The following is a 24,383-nucleotide window of genomic DNA, read 5'->3' on the forward strand; positions in this document are numbered from 1 at the left end:
AGCTCTTATGTGGGGAGGGTTCCCACTCTTTCACTTCTGTGTCACTAGTTAGTATTGCTGCATGTTACACTCGTGTTCAAGGCCTAGCATAGACGCAAAAGCATTTATGTAACCCACAACGCACCTACAGGAAGCTAAGATCACCACAGTCCACCTCTACAGTTTCCTGATTGTCGAGTTGATTCCAAACCTGACATCAGTATGAAGATATTTTACCTCGTTTTGCTTTTTCAAGGTGAGTGAGCTATAATTTAAACCTTCTATGAAAGAACTTACTAAGCTAAATCCTTTCAGCACCTTAATCATCATTGTTTATTCTCTCTCTCCCAGGCTCTATTTTTGTAATTTTTTCCACTTCCGTTCTTTGTGACTTTAAACTGTAAAATCACAGCTTATTCTAGCATCATAGATAAAAACTCTGATTTCATATCAATATTTTTCAGTCACAGTAAACTTACTATTTCATACATAAATCCGTCATAATTTTTTTGTTATGTGAAAAATAAATGCCTCTTCACTTTCATATCCTGAAATTCTTTAAGATTTAAAAGTATAATTAAAACATACAAGCCTATAAAAATTCTTGAATGTACTCCTTATTGAAATATTTATTTACGAAGAAAAACATGTTTAAATTAACATGTTTTTTTCTTTAAACCTTAAATTCAATTAACACGTTAACTATTTTTTGGGAAACATTTTTCGTGAAAGGTGGAATAGAAACATATATATATATATATATATATATATATATATATATATTTACTTTACATACTGTTAAATGAAAGAAAAGTGTTGTAAATGCACACAGGATGTTTGACAACACCTACCCCCATCTCTCAAGTACTCATGAGGTGGTTTTTTTGCTTGTGTTTTTTTCTCGGGCTTTTAGTGACAATTATTCTAGCATTTGTGCTATCTGACAATCAAAATTTGAAGGTAAACTGCAAACTCATATTAATTCGAATTAAAAACTGAATAACATTTTTATGATTTACCAGACTACAAGGATTTTCTTTCTGTCTGCCTTGTATTTCAGCAAGTCTTCAGCTTGAATGTGATAAAGAGATCACAGCCCATGTTGGAGGTGAATTTATCCTTAAATGCAAGTATGGCATAAATCATTTTCTGTACAGCAAAAAGTATTGGTGCAGAGGGCCCTCCAGAAGCAATTGTGAGATTGTGGCAGACTCAGAAAACAGTCGAAACACACACAGGTCCCAAGTGATAGATTTAAACAGAAGGGGGCTGTTTGTGAAAGTCACAAATCTCCGATTTGATGACGCTGGAGCGTACTGGGTTGGGATTGATAAGATATATGCTGACATTATGACCCAAGTCAAAGTGATTATCACTGAAGGTAAGAATAAAAGACGTTATGCAACTTAGAAAATAAACATTATTTTACAATAACAGTGAAATATGCTGCATCACAGCCTCTGTTTGGTGTTAAGCTGACTGGACTGACATTTCTTTTTTTGTGTCAGTTCCAGTGTCCAAGCCCCGACTTTGGCCCCTGAGCTCTCTGGTGGACAGGCCAACATGTTGGGGGAAGTCAGTTACCTTACGCTGTGGTTGTGCAAAGGGCACTGGTGTTCGTTATGCCTGGTATCAGCACATTGACAGAAAGGACTTCCTGCTCCATAAGTCTTCAGACTTGTATCTTCACTGTGGCGCAGTTCAAAAGGACTGTAGTTATTTCTGTATTGGCAGTAATGACATAAGCAGTGAGAAGAGTGAGCTCATCTCTGTGCAGGTTCTGATGCCTGCAAACAGCAGCTGTATCTATGTTGTTAATATTCAGGGTAAGAACAAATGTGATATTCCATTGTGCAAATATAAATGTGAGAACTGTCTTTACAGTGATTTACTGATTAATAAAATGCTTTTAGAACAAATGTAAAAAATGTAAAAAAACAAACAAAACAAAAAAAAACATGCAGCATTTTTATAACAGCTATTTATATTTACTGACAATATACAATGACTAAAACAACAAGTCAATTACTATATTTCATTTTAAAACATGGCAAGTGTTCTGTTGTAATGTTTGAGCATGGACGTGGTTCTGTTCCCATAGTGATAATTTATTTAGTTAGTTTGTTTTTTAATTTAGAATGAGATTTTTTCAACATTAAGACATTAATTTAAACGTAAAATATTTAGTTTAAGTTTAATAGCGTAGTTAGCGTAGCATAGATGATTTACACCATTCATAAATGTCCCATGAAAAAGATTACAATATTCATAGCCTCATATATTAGTGGCAAAAAATAGACTATTTGTGCATTTGTGACACTTTAAAGCCAAAAATTTATGATGAAATTAAAATGGCATTTAATAATTGTTTTTATGCAACTTGTGCATGCATGCGTGCATGTCTGCGTGTGTGTAGTATAGTAAACTATTGCTTGGAAGAAAGGATTAAAGACATCGTGTGTAAGTTTTGACTTCAGTGACTCCTAGAGGTTATAACAGATATGACCGTATGTACAAACCCTTTATGTACAAATTTTCCTTAGGGTCATTCTATTTTTTTATTAACAAAAATCAGGTCATTAGTATTATATTCTAAGCATAAAAACACAATAAACATAAAAGACAGAGTTTAAAGTTACCATGAAATATTCTAAACAACAACGTCTGTTTTCTTCTCTCTTGTTTTTACAATGCTGTAAAAGCTTCATCCTCAAGGTCTATAAAGCATTATCATTGTAATCTTTTCTTTTTCATTACCAGGTCAACCAATTTATGACTGTGCAGACAGAATGAGCACAACCACAGTCACAACACCAACTCTGACCTCCTGCCTAGTTATTATGAACATCAGTGATAACACAAGAAATCAATCTTTACAACTGAATGAAACCACTCAAGGCTTTTTTTTCATCAGGTTAGTCAATATGCTACTTTTTACTCTATGGAAGAATCACTAAAGGCTGAAAAGAGAATTTAAATTTGTTGAAATTTCACCATAAGATGCGGTCTGAAAACCTGCCCTACTCCCCTTTTCTTTTCTAGATCATTGACGGGACTGCCACTGTGGTACATATTACTGCGTTGGAGTTCTTTTCTGGCCTTGTTGATAATCATTTGCACAGCTGTTAAATGCACAAGAAGAAGATACAAAAAATATGCCAACCAGAAGAAAAATATTCATTGCAGGCGAATTTACCATGCGTGTCAGTGACCTGAATTTTACTGTGGTAGTTCTGTGGAAGTTAGAATGATGCCTCTGAGATAGCAGCTTTGTGGCTTAATTGTTGGCCAAAGTTCTTCGATCATGTGGGCCTGTTTGTGAAGAGGGTAGGGCATAACATGTCAGACTGCAGAATGACTCATGCAATACTGACCAAAGTGGTCTGTTATTTATTTGAAATACTAGAGTTTGGAAGAATCTACAAGACCATTGAAATAACAGTTTTAATTATGATTGCTGATTGCTTTATCAGATCAACTTTTCATATAGTAGTTACACAATTTTGTATACATTAGTTATACAAAATATTGACATTAAATCCAACAAAGCTTTTCAGAAGGCAGCTAATGATGATTATCACGATCAATGAAAATAAAAGGACTTATGGTATTGTCTTAGGTAGTGGAAATAAATGTAAACAAACTTCAGACATTTTACCTTCTATCTAAGGCCCTCTTCACTTCTATAAACTGATGGAGAGTATCAGGTATTTAACTTTTATTTACCTCTAAGTGGACATATCTCCTTTGCGGCATTCCTGACTCAGACCTAGTCATGTTAGTCGACTATACATATATATGGAGCGTCATAAGAGAGCCAATCAAGAGGATTGTTTTAATAATAATGATGATGACTAAGAATGTAGCCCAAGATTATTAAAAAGGTGTGTTTCAGGTCCCTGAATTTCCACATGAATTAGACTGATGATTATAAAAATATATAAATAAATTTGCAGTAAAACAGTCATTGACTACCATGTACCTTTGCTGTTTTTGTATTAGCGACATTAATTATACTTAAACCGTGGAGTCTGGAAGTTTTATATGATAAATGGTTTATTGCTGTTACAGGTTATGAAGAAATGCAAATACCTCACCCACTTATTGTGAAATCAGTATCACAACAATGTGTCAGTACTTGGGCGTTGTAGGGCATTAAAATATGTCATATCAGGTTGATTAAAATTCTAGTGCTGCTGGCTCAACACTAGAAACAGACTAAACTATAAGGTAGAATTCAGCAATATTACCCTTGAATTAGCGATGTATATGAACTGTAGCATACAGTTGTCCAAATATTTAGTTTACTGGGTCTTGACTGATACTATTTTGTTTCCATTCTCAGAGAAAGTGTCAGAAAATTCCAGGTTAATTACTACTCACGTTGTACTGTAGTTGATTTCGTTACACTTAATGTAAAAATAATAAAACTTCTCATTTCAGACATTATAAAATCTCTCTGTATTTTATATATTTCATATTTAGCAGTGATACTACTTGGGTATTTGATTTCTCTCTTAAAGATGTACCAATATACCTATATGCAATATAGGTATTTTGGTACATATACCTTGGTAATATACAATATATGTACCAATACACCTACCAATACCGGGGCCTCCTCTCAGTGGGACATGCCCTGGACACCTCGACAAGGAGGCATCCTGGTTGACAATTCTACTCTGAGCCCCTTCGAATGGCTGAACTTCTCCCCCTAAGATCATCCACCTTTCAGAGAAACCTCATTTCTGCCACTTGTATCTGTGACCATAGGTGAGTGTAAAGACATAGAAAGACCAGTCAATCAAGAGCTTCACCACCACAGACCAGTATACGTCCATATCACTGCAGCCGCAGCACTAATCCATCAGTCAATCTCCCGCTCCCCTCTCCTGCTGCTTCACACTCGGCTGTGAACCACTTCAGTGCAAGCTGGAGGCTACAAGCTGTATCCTTTATCCAAGGTTCAACTAACAGACTCTCTTCTTGCCAGCACCCCGGCATAGACTTTTCCGGGGAGGCTGAGGAGTGTGATTCCCCAATAGTTGGAGCACACCCTCCAGTGAACCCCTTCCCAAAGATAGGAACCACTACCCCGGTCTGCCAATCCAGAGTTACCACCCCTGATCTCCAAGCAAAATTGTAGATGCGTGTCAACCAAGACAACCCTAAAGCATGCAGAGCCTTCAGGAACTCAGGGCAAATAACATCCACCACAGGGGCCCTACCACCAAGGAGTTATCTAACTCCCTCAGTGACCTCACCCTCAGCGATGAACGAGTTGTCCTCCTCGTCCTGAGACTTTGCTTCCTCTATGGAAGAAGTGTCAGTGGGATTAAAGAGGTCATCAAAGTACTCCTTCAATAATCCAACAATATTGTGATGATATTCTGTTCCTAACCAAGCTGACTTTGGAGAAGAGGTTGTCACGATCCGCAGTGGCAGACCGAGTGGAGAGTGTGTGGAGGACTCAGGTGCAGACACAGGCGAAGACACGAAACTGAGTTCAAATGAAAAGCGAGCCTTTATTTTGGCTGATGACATGGGGGCCAAACAAGGTAGAAGCACTGTGACGAAACTAAACTATAACTAAGCTGGGAAACTGGTACTATGATGCCACAGAAAACTATGAATACAAACATGGTGGGTGAGAACACAGATGACGCGACACAGACTGCATGAAACACAGAGACTAAATACACATAAGGGATGATCAGGGGAAGTGGCCACACATGGGAGCACAGCTGACACACATGAACCTAAAGGCAGGACAGGAGAAGTGAAACTAAATATACTGACATTGAATACAGACTTTCAAAGTAAAACAGGAAACATGGAGATTAGACATGACATGAACTAAACATAACCACGCAGACATGACGCATGAACCAGGGAGACTGAGTACAGGGGGAGATGACATAAACAACTAAGAAACAAAGGACTAAACAGCAATCTCAAAATAAACTAGATGAACTAATCTAGGGCACAAATGAATACAAAAGATACATAAAACTCAAACACTGGGTCGCTCGACCCAGGACCATGACAGATGTTGTTTGCACAATGGACAGATTGCCAGTCTATCAGAGAAAAACATACAGACAATAAACAGGGAAACCAACTCATGTACAAAAAGACACAAAAATGCTCTCCTTAGCACCAAAAAATCAGATTTAGATTGATTTGAAATATCTGACATTTTGGCCTAAAGTCCTAAATCAACAACTTTTATTCTTTGGGTATTTACAATATGCTATTAGTAACCAGCATTGCCGTTTTGGTCTGGTGGGATTGAAGAATAATTGATAAGGCCATCTCAAGAACTGCAGCTGGAAAGTAGGTATCGGCTAAATCTGGTACAACAAATCTCTTCTTTTCAGACATTAATGTTTTTTGTACATAGTCACAGACAAATAAATAAAACATCAATACAAAATACAGGGATCATCAACCATTTATCAAAACAAATGCAAATCTCTGTGGCATTCTGGACATCAACTTCTAGGCTAAACCCAGAAGCTCCTTGTAATTCATGTATATGCTGCTTCTGATCACCCTGCACAATCATCATCATAAAATCTGACGTGTCAAAGTGTCTGAAACATAAAAAGTGAATGTCTACAATAGCCAAAACTTTTGGCTGGGACTTCATTTGTTATTTGAACAGAACACTATAAAAGTGTCAAAGGTCCAGTAGATTTACTTTATAGTTATGAGTAAATCTTCCTAATCATAAAACTGTTTTATGTCAGAAACAGTAACTGCAATAGATTTCTAAGTTGCAAAAAATCCAAATGGTCATAGCGTATATGTTTTGTGAGACCAGTTTCCTCCGAAGTTTTAGTGAAGTCCAGTGTAAAGTTGTGTAAAGTTGTAAGCCAGACCATCTCCAAATGTAGGCTGGCTGATCCCTCCTATCCCAATAAATGGGTGTGAGTATAGCTGTATGCCAATAAAAAGCTAGAGTGCACGTGAATCATTTAGAGCACATTGGTAAATAGTTTACCAATGTTAGTTCACCGTGTAGTCTATGATTCAGTGGGTGATTATATCAAAGTGAATGTCTATTGTGAGGTGAGCTCCCATTTGCACCTGCATCCTATACTCAGACCCACTCCATGTGTTTTCCAAAACACTAGTTATATCCTTAGACTTTCTGCATATGTGGTGTTTATGAAACATAAATTGCATATATTGTATATTTTATCGTTTTATGTTAGCTGGTATGTGATTATTTTAGACTTCATATCTCTGACACTGCAGAAATTATCTTATCATTACTTATTTTATCTTGATGTCTGTTGCAGTTCTAATAGACACAACTTTCAGTTTTCAGTGTCGACTTGCAATCTACTAGTTGTGGTTGCCGATTACACTTTCAGTTCAAGTAAAGAATCCCGTGACTGTGGAGAAGTTATACAATACACTTGTAAAAAAAAAATCTTTTTGGTGTGGAATTGACAGTACACACCTCCTGATTTAAAGCGCACTTGTTTGTTTTCACTCTGATAGCTATCTTTTTAATTTTACAGTGACATGGAACATTCAAGCCTGATCCTCTCTAAAACGTATCAGTAGGTGTTTTTAATAATTTTCAATAGCTTGCTCTGCATTTTCTTCCCTGTAGCCTACATTGGGCTAGTACGTACTGTGGAGAAGGGCATTTTTAAAAACTGCATTAATGTCTATTTTCCGTAGATGCCCTTTTTGCTCAGTCTGTTTCCTATTGTTAAATACACTGATCTTAATTGAGTGAATTGTGGCCTGCAGTTCTTTACATTTTTTTTTTTTTGGGGGGGGGGGGGGGGGGGGGTTCTCTTGTGACCTCCTGGATGAGTCGTCAATGTGGTTTTGGAGTAATTTAGGTACACTGGCCAATTCAGACCTGCTGGAGGACCTGGTGAGCATTTATGTTTTGATGCATGCTCAATCATCCAGATATCATCCAGAAATCTCAGAAAGTTTATTCTGTTCATCTGGACGTAGCATTTTTGGATCTACTAAATAATTTTTAAAGAATTCTAGAGGATTATGTTTTTAACTCAGTATGGATACCTGTCTTCAGTGACATTAGAGTGTAACACTGGATACAAAATGAATGGAACCACTATTTTGATGTGTGAGGTAAATGGTCAGTGGTCACCTTGGCTTCTTACGTGTATACCTAAGTCATAAGTTAAAATAATTATTTGCATGTACTGAACTGATTCGAATCGTGATCTCTTTCCTTGAAGTGCAACTTCACCTCCAATTCTTAGCCTAACTCCTCCTGCTGCATATTTCTGAATGCTAAAAAGCAGCTGTAGGAAGACTAAGGGTTCCTGGCTAGCACAAAGATGAATGGAGAGTAATGCTGAATGTCATTTTACCTCTACTCCGAGGTTTCTTTTGAAGTAGATGATTTTTCCATTGCAATATTTCGTCATATGCTAGAAAAACATGTTGGTTGCAAGTTGTAATAATTCAAGCTTTTGACTAACTGCTCAAAGCTGGAGCTCGCAGGCTTGTGCTTTCTTTCTGTCTGTCATTTATTTAATTCATGGACCATGGAAGCTAATTCTTAAATTCTTGCTTTATTTGTTTAATTGTATCATTATATTTCAATAATGTAAAGAAATTATTCAATTATTTACCACACACTGAAAAGATTAAAAGGAGATGATTATCTTTACCCTATAACCACAGATAAACACTCAAATTTTTTAACACTCCCATTTCTAAATCAATAACATAAGTAAATTTGATATTATGCATGTTTCTGTTGGTGCCTCTCGCCCTAAGACAGCTGTGATCGGCTCCTGCCTTTCTCACATTGAGCTGCAGATGATTCTGCTGGCACCACATGACAAAGGAGTCAACCACAGCTCGGTACCTGGCTTCATCATCCCCAGGGATGCATCCAACCGCCACAGAGACATCAGAAAACTTCTGAAGATGGCGGTCTCTGTGTAGGGGCTGAGGTCTGTGGTGCAGATGGTGAAGAGGAAAGAGTTAGAGGATGGTACCTGTGTTGCTGATCACCTTGACAATATTGAAGATGCACATATTTGGGTCTACCTAATAAACAATCCAGGACACAAGATTCTGGAGTCCCACACAAATCCCACACAAGTTGTGTGGCACAGGCTTTGAGGACATGGAGAGTCACCCTGTCTGGTCCAGCAGACTTGCCTGAGAACATCTTCTGACTTGTCTCTGAATCTGGTCATGAGTGAAAGTAACAGTTTGGGGAGGGGTTTCAATACTTTACCAGGAGGCTGTGTTGCAATGTGGAGAGAGAGTGGCTTGGCTGTGGATTGCAGGCTGACTACAGGTAAGTCATTAGGGGGGTGAACATTTGTTGCAATCTCAAATCTGTTGAAAAACACGTTCAGCTTATTTGCTCTGTCCACACCACCCCCAGCTCACCTGCTGCTGGATGACCTGAATCCAGCAACTGTCCTCATGCCACTCCACGCCTCTATCATGCTGTTCTGCTGGAGTTTCCGCTCCAGCTTTCTCCTGTAATTGTCCTTAGCCTTCCTGATCTTTCCCTTCAATAACACCTGAACCATTCACACCTCCTCTCTATTGGTAAGATGAGATCAAGTCTGATCACATAAGACCTTGTATGTGAGGAGAGGTATTTTAAATTTAATTCTGGATGTAACAGGGAACCAATGAAGATAAGCCAATATAGGAGGAATATGCTCTAATATTCCCTGTCAGTATTCTCTTAATGTGTAAAAACTTTATAAAGTTATAGAGTAAATCTGTAAAAAGGAATATAGACACAGTTGATTAAACTTAAACTATCATTTAAGGCTGTTCAACCAACATGTATCTGTATCAGAATTAAAACCCCGTGTTAATCAAAGAGGAAATTATGTGGTTACAGTTGCTCCAAACTCTAAGAACAGTAATTAACTATCCATCCATCCATTCGCTTCCGCTTAATTAATTAACTAAACAAAGTGAAATAATACAGCATATTACAAAGTTACAAAATATAACAAAATGCCTCTTATAAATACAAACAGCTCTGATGATAAATATCCCAGCTAAAACTGACGTGCCTCTCTAATTGTATTGACATTTTAATTTTCTCCATAGAGGATTTGCTATTAAAGGTGTGCAATTACTACAATGTGTACGTGTATTTAATAGGTTTTAGTTAACCTGTCAGATCTGTCATGGGTATTACTGCATTCCTTCTGCTGAGCAGTCTTGTCTTTCTGGCAATTACTGCTCAAGGTGAGTGCAGTCCGGATTAGCTTGAGACACGGTAAACACAGCATGGTGTTTTTCTTGGGTTACCCTGTTCTTAAAATTATGTTCTCTCTTTTTTGTCTGTATGTTTTTTCTTTTTTTCTTTTCCCATGTACAGCTCAAAACTGTTCCAGACCTCCTAAAGGAGAAAATATGGATTTAAAGGGCAATGACATTCTTCTAACTAGTTTTCCAGATGGGACCACAGTTACTTTTGCCTGTAACACTGGATATGAGTCTGCAGGAAGGTCCCCACGTATTACTTGTACTGCTGGAAGTTGGAGCTCTCTGGGGTTGAAATGCCAAAGTAAATATTAAAACTTGATTTGATATTCAAATTCCTTATTGCAGCTGCATTTCACAGCCAGTTTAAGCACATAAACATGTTACATAAATAGTAGACTATATTTGTTGAGATTACACATAATGTTATAAAAACAAGTTCCAATATAACCTTCTTTTTCTTGTTTCAGGGAAGAACTGTGGCCCTGTGGGGGAAGTTGAAAATGGACAGATTGAATATCGTCCTGGGTCTGAATTTGGTGATAAAGCAGTGCTCATTTGTGACATTGGGTTAGTAATACGATGTTAGCTCTAATAAACAGTGTTTAGATAATTAGTTTTTAGATTGAAAGTAGTAGTAGCATATTAAATCACTAAAATGTTGCAATTCCATGTCTTAAAAAAACAAAAAAAAAATGCTGTTGTGTGTTATGTGAAATAAAATTTCTAAACCAACCTTTTCCCCTCCAATCAGTCATATGCCAGTTGGTGGAGGAAAGCTCACTTGTGGAACCCAAGGGTGGATGGGCAGGTTGCCTGTATGTGAAGGTTGGTTGTCTTGTCGTAATACAAGTCACACCCCTGCTTAAAAGCTCACTGCTTGTTTTCATTCTGATAGATTTGTATTTTTATTTTCCAGTGCCAATATGTGAATCACCCCCTGTAGTAGAGTATGGCTCTTTCAGTCCAAATAGAGAAGTCTATGACTATAAAGACACTATAGTGTACACCTGTAAAAGCGGCTATACACGTAATGGATCACGACAGTTGGATTGTTCGGATGAAGGAACATTCAAGCCTGAGCCTCCAAAATGTATCAGTAAGTGTCTTGAGTTATTTTCAATAACTTATTTTGTTTTTTCTTGTGTAGTATAAATTAGGCTAATACATACTGTGGAAAAGGTCATTTTTGACAACTGCACCAATGTCTACTTTCTTTCCCTGCAGAGGTTGAATGTGAAGATCCAGAGATTTCATTTGGACAGTTGAGTAGCGGTGCTCGACCTCCATATGGATACTCGTCTACAGTCACATTACAGTGTAACGCTGGATACACAATGATTGGATCCGCGACTGTGATGTGTGGGCTAAATAGTCAGTGGTGGCCTGGACTTCCTCAGTGTATTCGTAAGTTAAATTAAAATATCTATTTGCATGTACTGAGTTCAATCGGATCATCTCTTTGCTCTAAGTGCAACTTCAACCCCAATTCTGAGCCTAAGTCCTCCTGCTGCATATTTATGAAAAGTGCAAAAAAGGCAGGTAAATGAAGACTACGGGGTCCTGGCCAGTGATTTTCAGCAAAAAGTGGAGAGTATTGGTGAATGGCACTTTACCTCTACTATGAGCATGAATATATGGATCTTGGCAGCTAATATTTGATTTCTTGCATCATTATATTTCAGTAATGTAAAGACACTTATTGAATTACAGCATTAAATTAAAGAACTGACAACAGAAGATTTTTACCATATTTACATAGATCATTACTCAGCGTTTTTTTGAGTGCATGTCCAGTGCTAGCTTTGAATTAAAAACTGTTTTTCTCACTGTAGGGACGACACCAGGAACCATTCTTTTTATTTATAAGCAAACATCAGGTTTGGCTTAAACATTGCTTTCAAAGCAGAAATTATGTGGTCAAAGTTGCTCCAAGACTCTAAGTACAGTAACTAACTAAACTAAGTGAAATAATACAGCATATTACAAGGTTATAAAATATAACAAAATTGCTCTAATAAATACAAATAGCTCTAATTCTAATTATCTCAGTATATTACACAAAATTAAATATATATAGCTAAAACTGACGTGCCTAAGCATATCTAATCATATCATTTAATTTTCTCTGTAGATGATTTGGTATTAAAGGTGTGCAATTACTACAATGTGTATGTGAATTTAATATGTATTTTTAAATTCCAACTTTGCCTTTATAGCCTCAATTGGACCAGTCTCCTGGTTAATGATAGATAAGGTCATTTTGGATAACTGTATTGATATACAGTTTTCTTTTTGTTTCCCACAAGTTGAATATGAAGAGTCCAAATGATGAATAGAATGAGGATTTTTAACCTCTGAAGATATAGTTGTCGTCAGCAATGTTAAAGTGTGAACCTGGATACATAATCAATGCAAACCTTACCGTGACATAAAAACGTTACTGATCACCTTGACAATATTGAAGATGCACATATTTGGGTCTACCTAATAAACAATCCAGGACACAAGATTCTGGAGTCCCACACAAATCCCACACAAGTTGTGTGGCACAGGCTTTGAGGACATGGAGAGTCACCCTGTCTGGTCCAGCAGACTTGCCTGAGAACATCTTCTGACTTGTCTCTGAATCTGGTCATGAGTGAAAGTAACAGTTTGGGGAGGGGTTTCAATACTTTACCAGGAGGCTGTGTTGCAATGTGGAGAGAGAGTGGCTTGGCTGTGGATTGCAGGCTGACTACAGGTAAGTCATTAGGGGGGTGAACATTTGTTGCAATCTCAAATCTGTTGAAAAACACGTTCAGCTTATTTGCTCTGTCCACACCACCCCCAGCTCACCTGCTGCTGGATGACCTGAATCCAGCAACTGTCCTCATGCCACTCCACGCCTCTATCATGCTGTTCTGCTGGAGTTTCTGCTCCAGCTTTCTCCTGTAATTGTCCTTAGCCTTCCTGATCTTTCCCTTCAATAACACCTGAACCATTCACACTTCCTCTCTATTGGTAAGATGAGATCAAGTCTGATCACATAAGACCTTGTATGTGAGGAGAGGTATTTTAAATTTAATTCTGGATGTAACAGGGAACCAATGAAGATAAGCCAATATAGGAGGAATATGCTCTAATATTCCCTGTCAGTATTCTCTTAATGTGTAAAAACTTTATAAAGTTATAGAGTAAATCTGTAAAAAGGAATATAGACACAATTGATTAAACTTAAACTATCATTTAAGGCTGTTCAACCAACATGTATCTGTATCAGAATTAAAACCCTGTGTTAATCAAAGAGGAAATTATGTGGTTACAGTTGCTCCAAACTCTAAGAACAGTAATTAACTATCCATCCATCCATTCGCTTCCGCTTAATTAATTAACTAAACAAAGTGAAATAATACAGCATATTACAAAGTTACAAAATATAACAAAATGCCTCTTATAAATACAAACAGCTCTGATGATAAATATCCCAGCTAAAACTGACGTGCCTCTCTAATTGTATTGACATTTTAATTTTCTCCATAGAGGATTTGCTATTAAAGGTGTGCAATTACTACAATGTGTACGTGTATTTAATAGGTTTTAGTTAACCTGTCAGATCTGTCATGGGTATTACTGCATTCCTTCTGCTGAGCAGTCTTGTCTTTCTGGCAATTACTGCTCAAGGTGAGTGCAGTCCGGATTAGCTTGAGACACGGTAAACACAGCATGGTGTTTTTCTTGGGTTACCCTGTTCTTAAAATTATGTTCTCTCTTTTTTGTCTGTATGTTTTTTCTTTTTTTCTTTTCCCATGTACAGCTCAAAACTGTCCCAGACCTCCTAAAGGAGAAAATATGGATTTAAAGGGCAATGACATTCTTCTAACTAGTTTTCCAGATGGGACCACAGTTACTTTTGCCTGTAACACTGGATATGAGTCTGCAGGAGGGTCCCCACGTATTACTTGTACTGCTGGAAGTTGGAGCTCTCTGGGGTTGAAATGCCAACGTGAATATTAAAACTTGATTTGATATTCAAATTCCTTATTGCAGCTGCATTTCACAGCCAGTTTAAGCACATAAACATGTTACATAAATAGTAGACTATATTTGTTGAGATTACACATAATGTTATAAAAGCAAGTTCCAATATAACCTTCTTTTTCTTGTTTCAGGGAAGAACTGTGGCCCTGTGGGGGAAGTTGAAAATGGACAGATTGAATATCGTCCTGGGTCTGAATTTGGTGATACAGCAGTGCTCATTTGTGACATTGGGTTAGTAATACGATGTTAGCTCTAATAAACAGTGTTTAGATAATTAGTTTTTAGATTGAAAGTAGTAGTAGCATATTAAATCACTAAAATGTTGCAATTCCATGTCTTAAAAAAACAAAAAAAAAATGCTGTTGTGTGTTATGTGAAATAAAATTTCTAAACCAACCTTTTCCCCTCCAATCAGTCATATGCCAGTTGGTGGAGGAAAGCTCACTTGTGGAACCCAAGGGTGGATAGGCAGGTTGCCTGTATGTGAAGGTTGGTTGTCTTGTCGTAATACAAGTCACACCCCTGCTTAAAAGCTCACTGCTTGTTTTCATTCTGATAGATTTGTATTTTTATTTTCCAGTGCCAAAATGTGAATCACCCCCTGTAGTAGAGTATGGCTCTTTCAGTCCAAATAGAGAAGTCTATGACTATAAAGACACTATAGTGTACACCTGTAAAAGCGGCTATACACGTAATGGATCAAGACAGTTGGATTGTTCGGATGAAGGAACATTCAAGCCTGAGCCTCCAAAATGTATCAGTAAGTGTCTTGAGTTATTTTCAATAACTTATTTTGTTTTTTCTTGTGTAGTATAAATTAGGCTAATACATACTGTGGAAAAGGTCATTTTTGACAACTGCACCAATGTCTACTTTCTTTCCCTGCAGAGGTTGAATGTGAAGATCCAGAGATTTCATTTGGACAGTTGAGTAGCGGTGCTCGACCTCCATATGGATACTCGTCTACAGTCACATTACAGTGTAACGCTGGATACACAATGATTGGATCCGCGACTGTGATGTGTGGGCTAAATAGTCAGTGGTGGCCTGGACTTCCTCAGTGTATTCGTAAGTTAAATTAAAATATCTATTTGCATGTACTGAGTTCAATCGGATCATCTCTTTGCTCTAAGTGCAACTTCAACCCCAATTCTGAGCCTAAGTCCTCCTGCTGCATATTTATGAAAAGTGCAAAAAAGGCAGGTAAATGAAGACTACGGGGTCCTGGCCAGTGATTTTCAGCAAAAAGTGGAGAGTATTGGTGAATGGCACTTTACCTCTACTATGAGCATGAATATATGGATCTTGGCAGCTAATATTTGATTTCTTGCATCATTATATTTCAGTAATGTAAAGACACTTATTGAATTACAGCATTAAATTAAAGAACTGACAACAGAAGATTTTTACCATATTTACATAGATCATTACTCAGCGTTTTTTTGAGTGCATGTCCAGTGCTAGCTTTGAATTAAAAACTGTTTTTCTCACTGTAGGGACGACACCAGGAACCATTCTTTTTATTTATAAGCAAACATCAGGTTTGGCTTAAACATTGCTTTCAAAGCAGAAATTATGTGGTCAAAGTTGCTCCAAGACTCTAAGTACAGTAACTAACTAAACTAAGTGAAATAATACAGCATATTACAAGGTTATAAAATATAACAAAATTGCTCTAATAAATACAAATAGCTCTAATTCTAATTATCTCAGTATATTACACAAAATTAAATATATATAGCTAAAACTGACGTGCCTCTCTAGGCATATCTAATCATATCATTTAATTTTCTCTGTAGATGATTTGGTATTAAGGGTGTGCAATTACTTTTTTTTTTTCTTTTTTTCTTTTTTGCGTCCCGTTTGGATCTTTAGCCATCAGAATTGTTGTCTTAAGGCCCAGAAAGATGCCAAGCGGATTTATTTTACCAAGCGGATCATCATGGCCTTGCCATATTGGTCCATTTGATTGACCTTTATTATAATTATGAATTTATTTTATTTTCAGTTGCTACAAACGGGACAGACATGACTGGGGGATAGGACAGGGAGAAAGAATGAAAGAAAGAGAGGGAGAGAAAGAAAACCAAAGGGGAGAAGAGACGGTGAGAAGGGGGGGAAGAAAGAAAAAAACAAACAAACAAAAAAAACAAACACCTGGGTCACCTGTATGGAGAAAAAAAACAGAAGAGAAAGCAAACAACAAAGAGCAACATAATAAAAAAAAACGGCACCATCACAATAAACTAGCTAGCAGTAGATATCAGTAGATATTAAATAATAAACGATATTGTGCAGCATGCAAGATAGACAGCGCACAATGTGCTTTGAGGCAGCAGCCAAGAAAGCTGTAGTCCGCGTCTGTGAATACCCGTGTGTACACCTGTGTGCATACCTGTGTGGATCAGCATGCTTGCATTCCAAAGGTTTCTCCATGTAACGATCTGCTAGGGAGTGTGGGGAGCCACAGCCCTGTCCTTTATGGTATCAAGCAGGTATGGAGGAGATCAAAACTCCAGACATCCAGAGGCCCCCAGAACACAAGAGACCAAGGAAGACCCACAGAGGGGCAGCCGCGCCACTGTCCCAGTAAGAGCTGAGGAGAGGCTCACTCAGCAGCCGCGGAGCAGAAGCCAGGGGGAGTTGCAGTGACGCGCCCGTGAGCTCCACCGGCAGCCAGCTGTGCCTGAGTGACCGAGCCCCAGGCCGGACCAGACATGTTGACGTTTTGTCACATCCCGCGGCGTTCCTGAGGAACGCGAAAGGAGACCTTCGGCGTTCTTATGGTACGCGGCGGGCTATGGCTGGAATCCAGTGCAATGACGCTCCCGCGGTAATAGACGTTCCAGCCCTGTATTCCAGCCCTAAACCTAACCTTATACCTAGCCCTGACCATAACCTTATTCCTGACCTTAACCAGGACTTTAATGGTGTTAAATAGCATGTTTCTAAGCGATTTGAAGAAAAAGAGCGAACATGTGTAGATTCAGTCCAGACGGTTCTCATATTTCCTCTTTTTTCCGAGGTCGTCATTTAGGAACGTGGTGGGTAGCCGAAAACGTAATATGTTGACGATTTGTCACCTAGCGTAAAATGTTACGCTTTGGGAGTGAGAAGAGGTTGCGGACGCCCACCCCCAGACACAAAGAACCACCAACGCACCGACACCTGAGGGAGTCCGCCACTGGCAGGGGAAGTGGTGGTGGGTGGAGATAGGCCTCCAAACCTTGGAGGGCCTGAGATGTCCCCAGAGAGGTGGCGTCTGATACCCAACCTGACATATAGACACAGACATACAGGCACACACAGACACAAACATCCATTCCCACCCTCATGCTCTCATATGCACTTACTCCACACTCAACCAACGTGGAGACAGACATAAAGAGACGCTGTACACACAATCACACTCCCCAAGCGTACTCTACGAACCGGGTCTAGGTACCCTTGCCCCTGGAGGGGGGAACTGCACCCAGACCCAGGTGGTGTTACCCTTTTCCCTGCGGTGGGGAGAGGCAGACCGCCCCGACTCCGCAGCAGCAGGGAGGCCCCACACTCCAGACCGCAGTCGGACGGCCAACTCCTCCTAGCCCCCCCCGCTCCAGCAGGCCGCAGAGAACGGGGGTGAGAGAAGACTCCAAACCTCCCTCCACCCGCTCATTGTAGTGTTGATGCATGTGTGTTCTAAGGTGCAATTTAAACCCAGGAGGGCATGGAGCTACCTGCCAGAGAGCAGCAGGTAAGCGCATAGTCCCTCCTGCTAGCCCTCAATGTCTACGTGTATTTAAAATTGAGAGGTGGGCAACGATGCCAGGGGTGAGGTGTACACCCTGATGGTAATTTGGACTCCGTGTATCGTGCCCACCCCCAAGATCCTATATGTATGTGTAATGAGAGTGTGAGTAATGTGAATGTCTAAGTTGTGGGATAAAATTGAGGCAGAGGCAGCCAGAAGGGGACAGAGGGGGGGGGGTAGCCTCCTCTGCACCCTGGTGACATACCCCTACTCCAAGGCCCTGCATGTGTGGGTGGTTGTGGTGGAGCGGGAAGAGGGAGGCAGCTGGAGATGGGGAGGGAAGGAAGGGAGGGGCAAGTGACCCCTCCCTGGGGCCAGCTCCCCTGCTGACCCCAGTAGGCACTCCCATACTCCGCGACCCGCCAGGGAAAGGGGGCCCAGGCCCATCCAGACCGGGGCCCAGCGCAACAGCGCCCCCCGGCCCCACAGAGCCCGGGACAGTCCACCCAACCCCACCACAGAGAAAACTGCACCCACCCCACCATCCACTCATCTTCCAGACTACATGAGACAATAGACGCCCAGGCTGAGATCTTCCTCCACCTCTCCTGTATCTCCCCCTCCTGCAGAGGGAGCTCCTGAGGAGAGGAAAGCTCCTGCAAGGTGTGACAATCTCCCCCACCAGTTGAAGAGCCCCCCAGGTGGCTCGACGCACCGGCGGCACCCTGTGCCAGGGATGGGCCCCCATGCACCCACCCGCCCACAACCCCGGCAACACACAAACCAGGACCCAAGGCCCCGAGGCCCGGCCAGGGCCCCAGCCCAGAGACGGAGCACCCCCAGAACCTCACGCCCATCCCGGACCCACCCAGGGGCAGACAGGCTACCAGGTCAGTAACCCACGTCTGTCAGCACAGACCCTCCCCTAGCCCCGCTGCACGCAGCCACGAGGAAACAGTCACCCGAGAGCCAAAAGAGCCCCCAACCGGACATGACCGCTACCCCGGGTTGAGCCCCCCAAGGAAGATGCCTCCGGGGAACCCCCCGACGCCCTAAGCCTGTCCCTACCCCCACACCAATCACAACAGTGAAGGCGGGACCAAATTATGATCCCCCACCCCCACTAGGTGATGGAGCTGATCAAAGGAGCCCAGAGCAATTGATCTGATGTGGTGGCAGAGGCTGTATTAAGACTAATGTAATCTAATAGATAATTTCTATATTGGTTAGAATTAAGATTGTTTTTATTTTTCCAGTTCATGAGGACAGTTTTCTTGGCTATGCATAGGGCAGTGAAAACCATATGGGCTATATTCTTTTCTGAAGTGACATTATCTAAGCTGCCCAGTAAACACACTAAGGGGGAAGTTGGAATGTTACATTTCAGACACTTTGATAAGTCTTCACATATCTCGCGCCAAAACTTCTGCACTGGTGGACAGAACCAAAGAGCGTGGATGTAATTGTCTGGTGTATTGCCTTGACAGTGTGAGCAGTTGTTGGAAGATGTAAAGCCCATCTTGAACATCCGATGACCTGTATAGTGCACTCTATGTAGTATTTTGTATTGTATTAATTGCAGACTGGGATTTTTAATCAATTTAAAGGTTTTTAAGCATACCTGAGACCAGAAGTTTTGGTCTAAGCTGACTGATAAATCTGCTTCCCACTTTGCAATAGGAAGGGATATTGATTCATCTAATTTAGAAAGTGTTCTGTATATTTTGGATAATAATTTGGGGGATTTAAGAGTAAGGAAATGTGCCGCACTTGGTGGTGTTTGTAATTCAACTTGACTGAGGTTAAATTTCTTTTTTACTATGGATTTAATTTGTTGATATTCTAAAAATCTTTTCTTGTTGATCCCATATTGTGCAACTGGAATAAATTCTGTTCCCTCTAATAAATGTTCTAAGTATTTAATTCCTTTACAACTCCATTCTGGGAAATTAATCATATTATTGTTTTGTAATATGTCAGGGTTATTCCAGATAGGTGTACGTTTGCATGGGATTAATGAAGACTCCGTTATTTTTAGAAACTCCCACCATGCTGTCAGAGAGAAGCTGATGTTGATACTTTTAAAGCATTCATGTCTTTTGATGTTTGAGCTAATAAATGGTAGGTCTGAAATCTCTAGATCCTTGTATAGTGCCTGTTCAACATCTAGCCAGGGCTCATCTAAGAAGGTATGTTTTGACCATTCTGAGATGAACTGAAGCCTGTTGGCTAAGAAGTATTGGTGAAAATTAGGCAGATCTAATCCTCCTCTATCCTTGGTTCTTTGTAGCGTTTTTAAGCTGATACGCGGGGGTTTATCTTTCCAAAGGAATTTGGAAATATATGAATCCAGAGATCTGAACCAATCTTGTGATGGTTTGTTAGGGATCATCAAAAATAAGTAATTTATTTTTGGCAAGATCATCATTTTTATAGTGGCGACCCTTCCCATGAGTGATATGGGTAAAGATTTCCATCTAGTCAGATCGCCTTCTACTTTCTTTAGAAGTGGGATGTATGTATCAGTAAGTGTTTTCAATTTCTTTCAAGAACTTGTTCTCTGTTTTTGTCTTTATTTTTTGTCTTTTTCTTTTTTTTCATGTACAGCTCAAGACTGTTCCAGACCTCCTAAAGGAGACAACATGGATTTAAAGGGCAATGACATTTTTCTAACTAGTTTTCCAGATGGGACCACAGTTACTTTTGCCTGTAACACTGGATATGAGTCTGCAGGAGAGTCCCCACGTATTACTTGTACTGCTGGAAGTTGGAGCCCTCTGGGGTTGAAATGCCAAAGTAAATATTAACAATTGATTTTAAATTCAAATTCCTTATAGCAGCTGTGTTTCACAGCCAGTTTAAGCACATGAGAATGGGTATCAGGTAGAATTTACTCCCCATCCTGGAAACATTCTTAAAATTGTTGTTTAAAAAAAATCTCGACCTCTAGAAAAATACTCACATGAACATGTTACATAAGCAGTACACTTTATTTGTGGAATTAATTATACATAATATCATCTAAAAATTTCTAAAGAACCAATTTAATCCTCATCTTTCCTATTTCAGGGAAGAACTGTTTCTCTGTGGAAGACGTTCAAGATGGACAGATTGAATATCGTCCTGGGACTGCATTTGGTGATAAAGCAGTGCTCATTTGTAACATTGGGTTAGTAATACGATGTTAGCTCTAATAAAAAGTGTTAAGATAATTAATTTTTTGATTGAAGTTAGTAGTATCATGTTAAATCAATAAAATGTTGCAATTCCATGTCTTAAAAAAACAAAAACTTGCTGTTCTGTGTCATGTGAAATAAAATTTCTAAACCAACCTTTTTCCCTCCAATCAGTCATATGCCAGTTGGTGGAGGAGAACTCACTTGTGGAAGCCAAGGGTGGATGGGCAGGTTGCCTGTATGTGAAGGTTGGTTGTCTTGTCGTAATACAAGTCACACCCCTGCTTAAAAGCTCACTGCTTGTTTTCATTCTGATAGATTTGTATTTTTATTTTCCAGTGACACAATGTGAATCACCCCCTGTAGTAGAGTATGGCTCTTTCAGTCCAAATAAAGATCTCTATGAATATAATGAAGTTATACAGTACACCTGTAAAAAGGATTATACAGTTGTTGGATCACGACAGTCGTATTGTTCGGATGATGGAACATTCAAGCCTGAGCCTCCAAAATGTATCAGTAAGTGTCTTGAGTTATTTTCAATAACTTATTTTGTTTTTTCTTGTGTAGTATAAATTAGGCTAATACATACTGTGGAAAAGGTCATTTTTGACAACTGCACCAATGTCTACTTTCTTTCCCTGCAGAGGTTGAATGTGAAGATCCAGAGATTTCATTTGGACAGTTGAGTAGCGGTGCTCGACCTCCATATGGATACTCGTCTACAGTCACATTACAGTGTAACGCTGGATACACAATGATTGGATCCGCTACTGTGATGTGTGAGCTAAATGGTCAGTGGTCACCTGGACTTCCTCAGTGTATTCGTAAGTCAAAAATTAAAATAATTATTTGTAAGTGCTGAGCTCAAGCATGATCTCTTTGCTCTAAGTGCAACTTCAACCCCAATTCTGAGCCTAAGTCCTCCTGCTGCATATTTATGAAAAGTGCAAAAAAGGCAGGTAAATGAAGACTACGGGGTCCTGGCCAGTGATTTTCAGCAAAAAGTGGAGAGTATTGCTGAATGGCACTTTACCTCTACTATGAGCATGAATATATGGATCTTGGCATCTAATATTTGATTTCTTGCATCATTATATTTCAGTAATGTAAAGACACTTATTGAATTACAGCATTAAATTAAAGAACTGACAACAGAAGATTTTTACCATATTTACATAGATCATTACTCAGCGTTTTTTTGAGTGCATGTCCAGTGCTAGCTTTGAATTAAAAACTGTTTTTCTCACTGTAGGGACGACACCAGGAACCATTCTTTTTATTTATAAGCAAACATCAGGTTTGGCTTAAACATTGCTTTCAAAGCAGAAATTATGTGGTCAAAGTTGCTCCAAGACTCTAAGTACAGTAACTAACTAAACTAAGTGAAATAATACAGCATATTACAAGGTTATAAAATATAACAAAATTGCTCTAATAAATACAAATAGCTCTAATTCTAATTATCTCAGCATTTTACACAAAATATATAGCTAAAACTGACGTGCCTCTCTAAGCATATCTAATCATATCATTTAATTTTCTCTGTAGATGATTTGGTATTAAGGGTGTGCAATTACTACAATGTGTATGTGAATTTAATATGTATTTTTAAATTCCAACTTTGCCTTTATAGCCTCAATTGGACCAGTCTCCTGGTTAATGATAGATAAGGTCATTTTGGATAACTGTATTGATATACAGTTTCCTTTTTGTTTCCCACAAGTTGAATATGAAGAGTCCAAATGATGAATAGAATGAGGATTTTTAACCTCTGAAGATATAGTTGTCGTCAGCAATGTTAAAGTGTGAACCTGGATACATAATCAATGCAAACCTTACCGTGACATAAAAACGTTACTGGTCACCTGGACTTCCTTAATGTATACGCATATTATGAATTAAAATTGCTTAAGTATATGTAGCTTCACTTCTCAATTGTTGTTAAAATTTGTATTAAATACCTCAGGACGTTGCTAGCATAATATAGAGATAATTTTGGACAATTCTAGTAATTTCCATTCTGTGAATGTGAAAATCCTGTGATTCGATATGACTGAATAATGGTCTCCTCCTGTCTGTGGTCTTATTTCAGGGAAGATCTGGATAAGTTAAGAAAGGCCCGTGTACCTAGATATACAATATGATATAAAAGGTTTGGCTACGTGGAGTGTCACAAAAGTCATCATATTTTGTTTTAATTTGATTTCACATTGCTGCATGTGAATGATCATATAATGTTCACTTTTATGTTTAGAAAACACTATTTGATAAACAGTTTCCACAAGTTTTTGAACATTTCTTTTTGCTTATAATCACCTGGTTTCATGTTAATATGAAATCACTCTTTTTTAAGTCTCAGTTTTAAACTTCAGGATAAATCCATTAAATAAATTTGAATCTCTGCGTGCTTGCCAAGTAATTGTGAACAGGGGTCATGTGGAGGTCATACAAAAATGACCTGACATGTGAAAGACACATTTAAAGTATTAAGTTAATTTGTAAGGAGGTATTAAGTTAATTTGTAAGTTTAAATGTCCATTTACACTTATGATTAAAGTTTGTATTTAAATACATTTGATTCCAGACAGTTTAGTACGAGTTGCACTTTCTCTTCTGTAGGTTGTTTTAAATGTAAAAACAAATTTAAATAAATAAATAAAATAATCCTCTGAAGTTTTTGTATTTTTTTTTCAAGTGTGGTTGATGTCATTTAAAGGAATGTTTGGAAAAACATTTGGAAAAAGCAGGAATTGTGAATGGTGAATAAACAGACCAAAGTACAGCAGGAAGTTTATTTCCTCACATTGATTCAGTCCGCCCTGTTTTGTAATGCGTCACCCTGTTTGAATGTATTGGGCACTGTAATTTACAACACAAAATGTTTTCACAAGTATGTCACAAGTAGTATGCATGGCTTACAAAAGAGGGCCAAAGCTTTTCAAGGACAGTAAAGAACAGCCTGCACTTTCATATTGTCTTAAAGGTGTATGTGTCTTTTTATATACAGGTCTCGTGCTGTGTCCTATTAATACTGCTTTAAGAAGGGAAAACTGCATATTTATGTGAAGTATGGAACAACAGAGTAATAAGGAAGTGTTGGGTTTATGGTGGGTGGGGCTCATAAACTTGTGCGTATTATGTTCAGAAAAGACAGAACAAAAAACAAAAAAACGGTTATAGCATACAGACTAATTTCAGAAATACAGCGGTTTCAACTA

General features: G+C 38.9%; 2 protein-coding genes across 3 annotated transcripts; both read left to right on the forward strand.

Moving 5' to 3' along the window:
* The first annotated feature begins 184 nt into the window (after window positions 1–184).
* Window positions 185–4,427, forward strand: LOC146685092 (uncharacterized). Its single transcript, XM_085442916.1, has 5 exons — window positions 185–235; window positions 1,040–1,360; window positions 1,488–1,805; window positions 2,740–2,893; window positions 3,022–4,427. Exons 1-5 carry the CDS (start codon window positions 202–204, stop codon window positions 3,188–3,190), a joined length of 996 nt encoding a protein of 331 aa, XP_085299042.1. The 5' UTR covers window positions 185–201; the 3' UTR covers window positions 3,191–4,427.
* A 5,652-nt stretch (window positions 4,428–10,079) lies between these two features.
* LOC146685093 (C4b-binding protein alpha chain-like) lies at window positions 10,080–23,838 on the forward strand. 2 transcript variants are annotated; one of them, XM_085444488.1, is made up of 12 exons: window positions 10,080–10,212; window positions 10,346–10,534; window positions 10,701–10,800; window positions 10,985–11,058; window positions 11,150–11,329; window positions 11,458–11,637; window positions 14,027–14,215; window positions 14,382–14,481; window positions 14,666–14,739; window positions 14,831–15,010; window positions 15,139–15,318; window positions 23,258–23,838. In XM_085444488.1, the coding sequence occupies exons 1-12, from the start codon at window positions 10,152–10,154 to the stop codon at window positions 23,275–23,277; spliced, it is 1,527 nt and encodes a 508-aa protein (XP_085300614.1). In that variant the 5' UTR covers window positions 10,080–10,151; the 3' UTR covers window positions 23,278–23,838. The 2 variants fall into 2 exon arrangements, with proteins under 2 accessions (XP_085300614.1, XP_085300613.1); XM_085444487.1 differs by lacking the exon at window positions 10,080–10,212 and having other exon boundaries at window positions 10,221–10,534.
* The last annotated feature ends 545 nt before the right edge of the window (window positions 23,839–24,383 follow it).

This window comes from Copadichromis virginalis, linkage group LG20, assembly GCF_057382275.1.
Source record: "Copadichromis virginalis isolate Kocher_CV1m ecotype Utaka linkage group LG20, C_Virginalis_male_GT1.1, whole genome shotgun sequence".
Classification (NCBI taxonomy): domain Eukaryota; kingdom Metazoa; phylum Chordata; class Actinopteri; order Cichliformes; family Cichlidae; genus Copadichromis; species Copadichromis virginalis.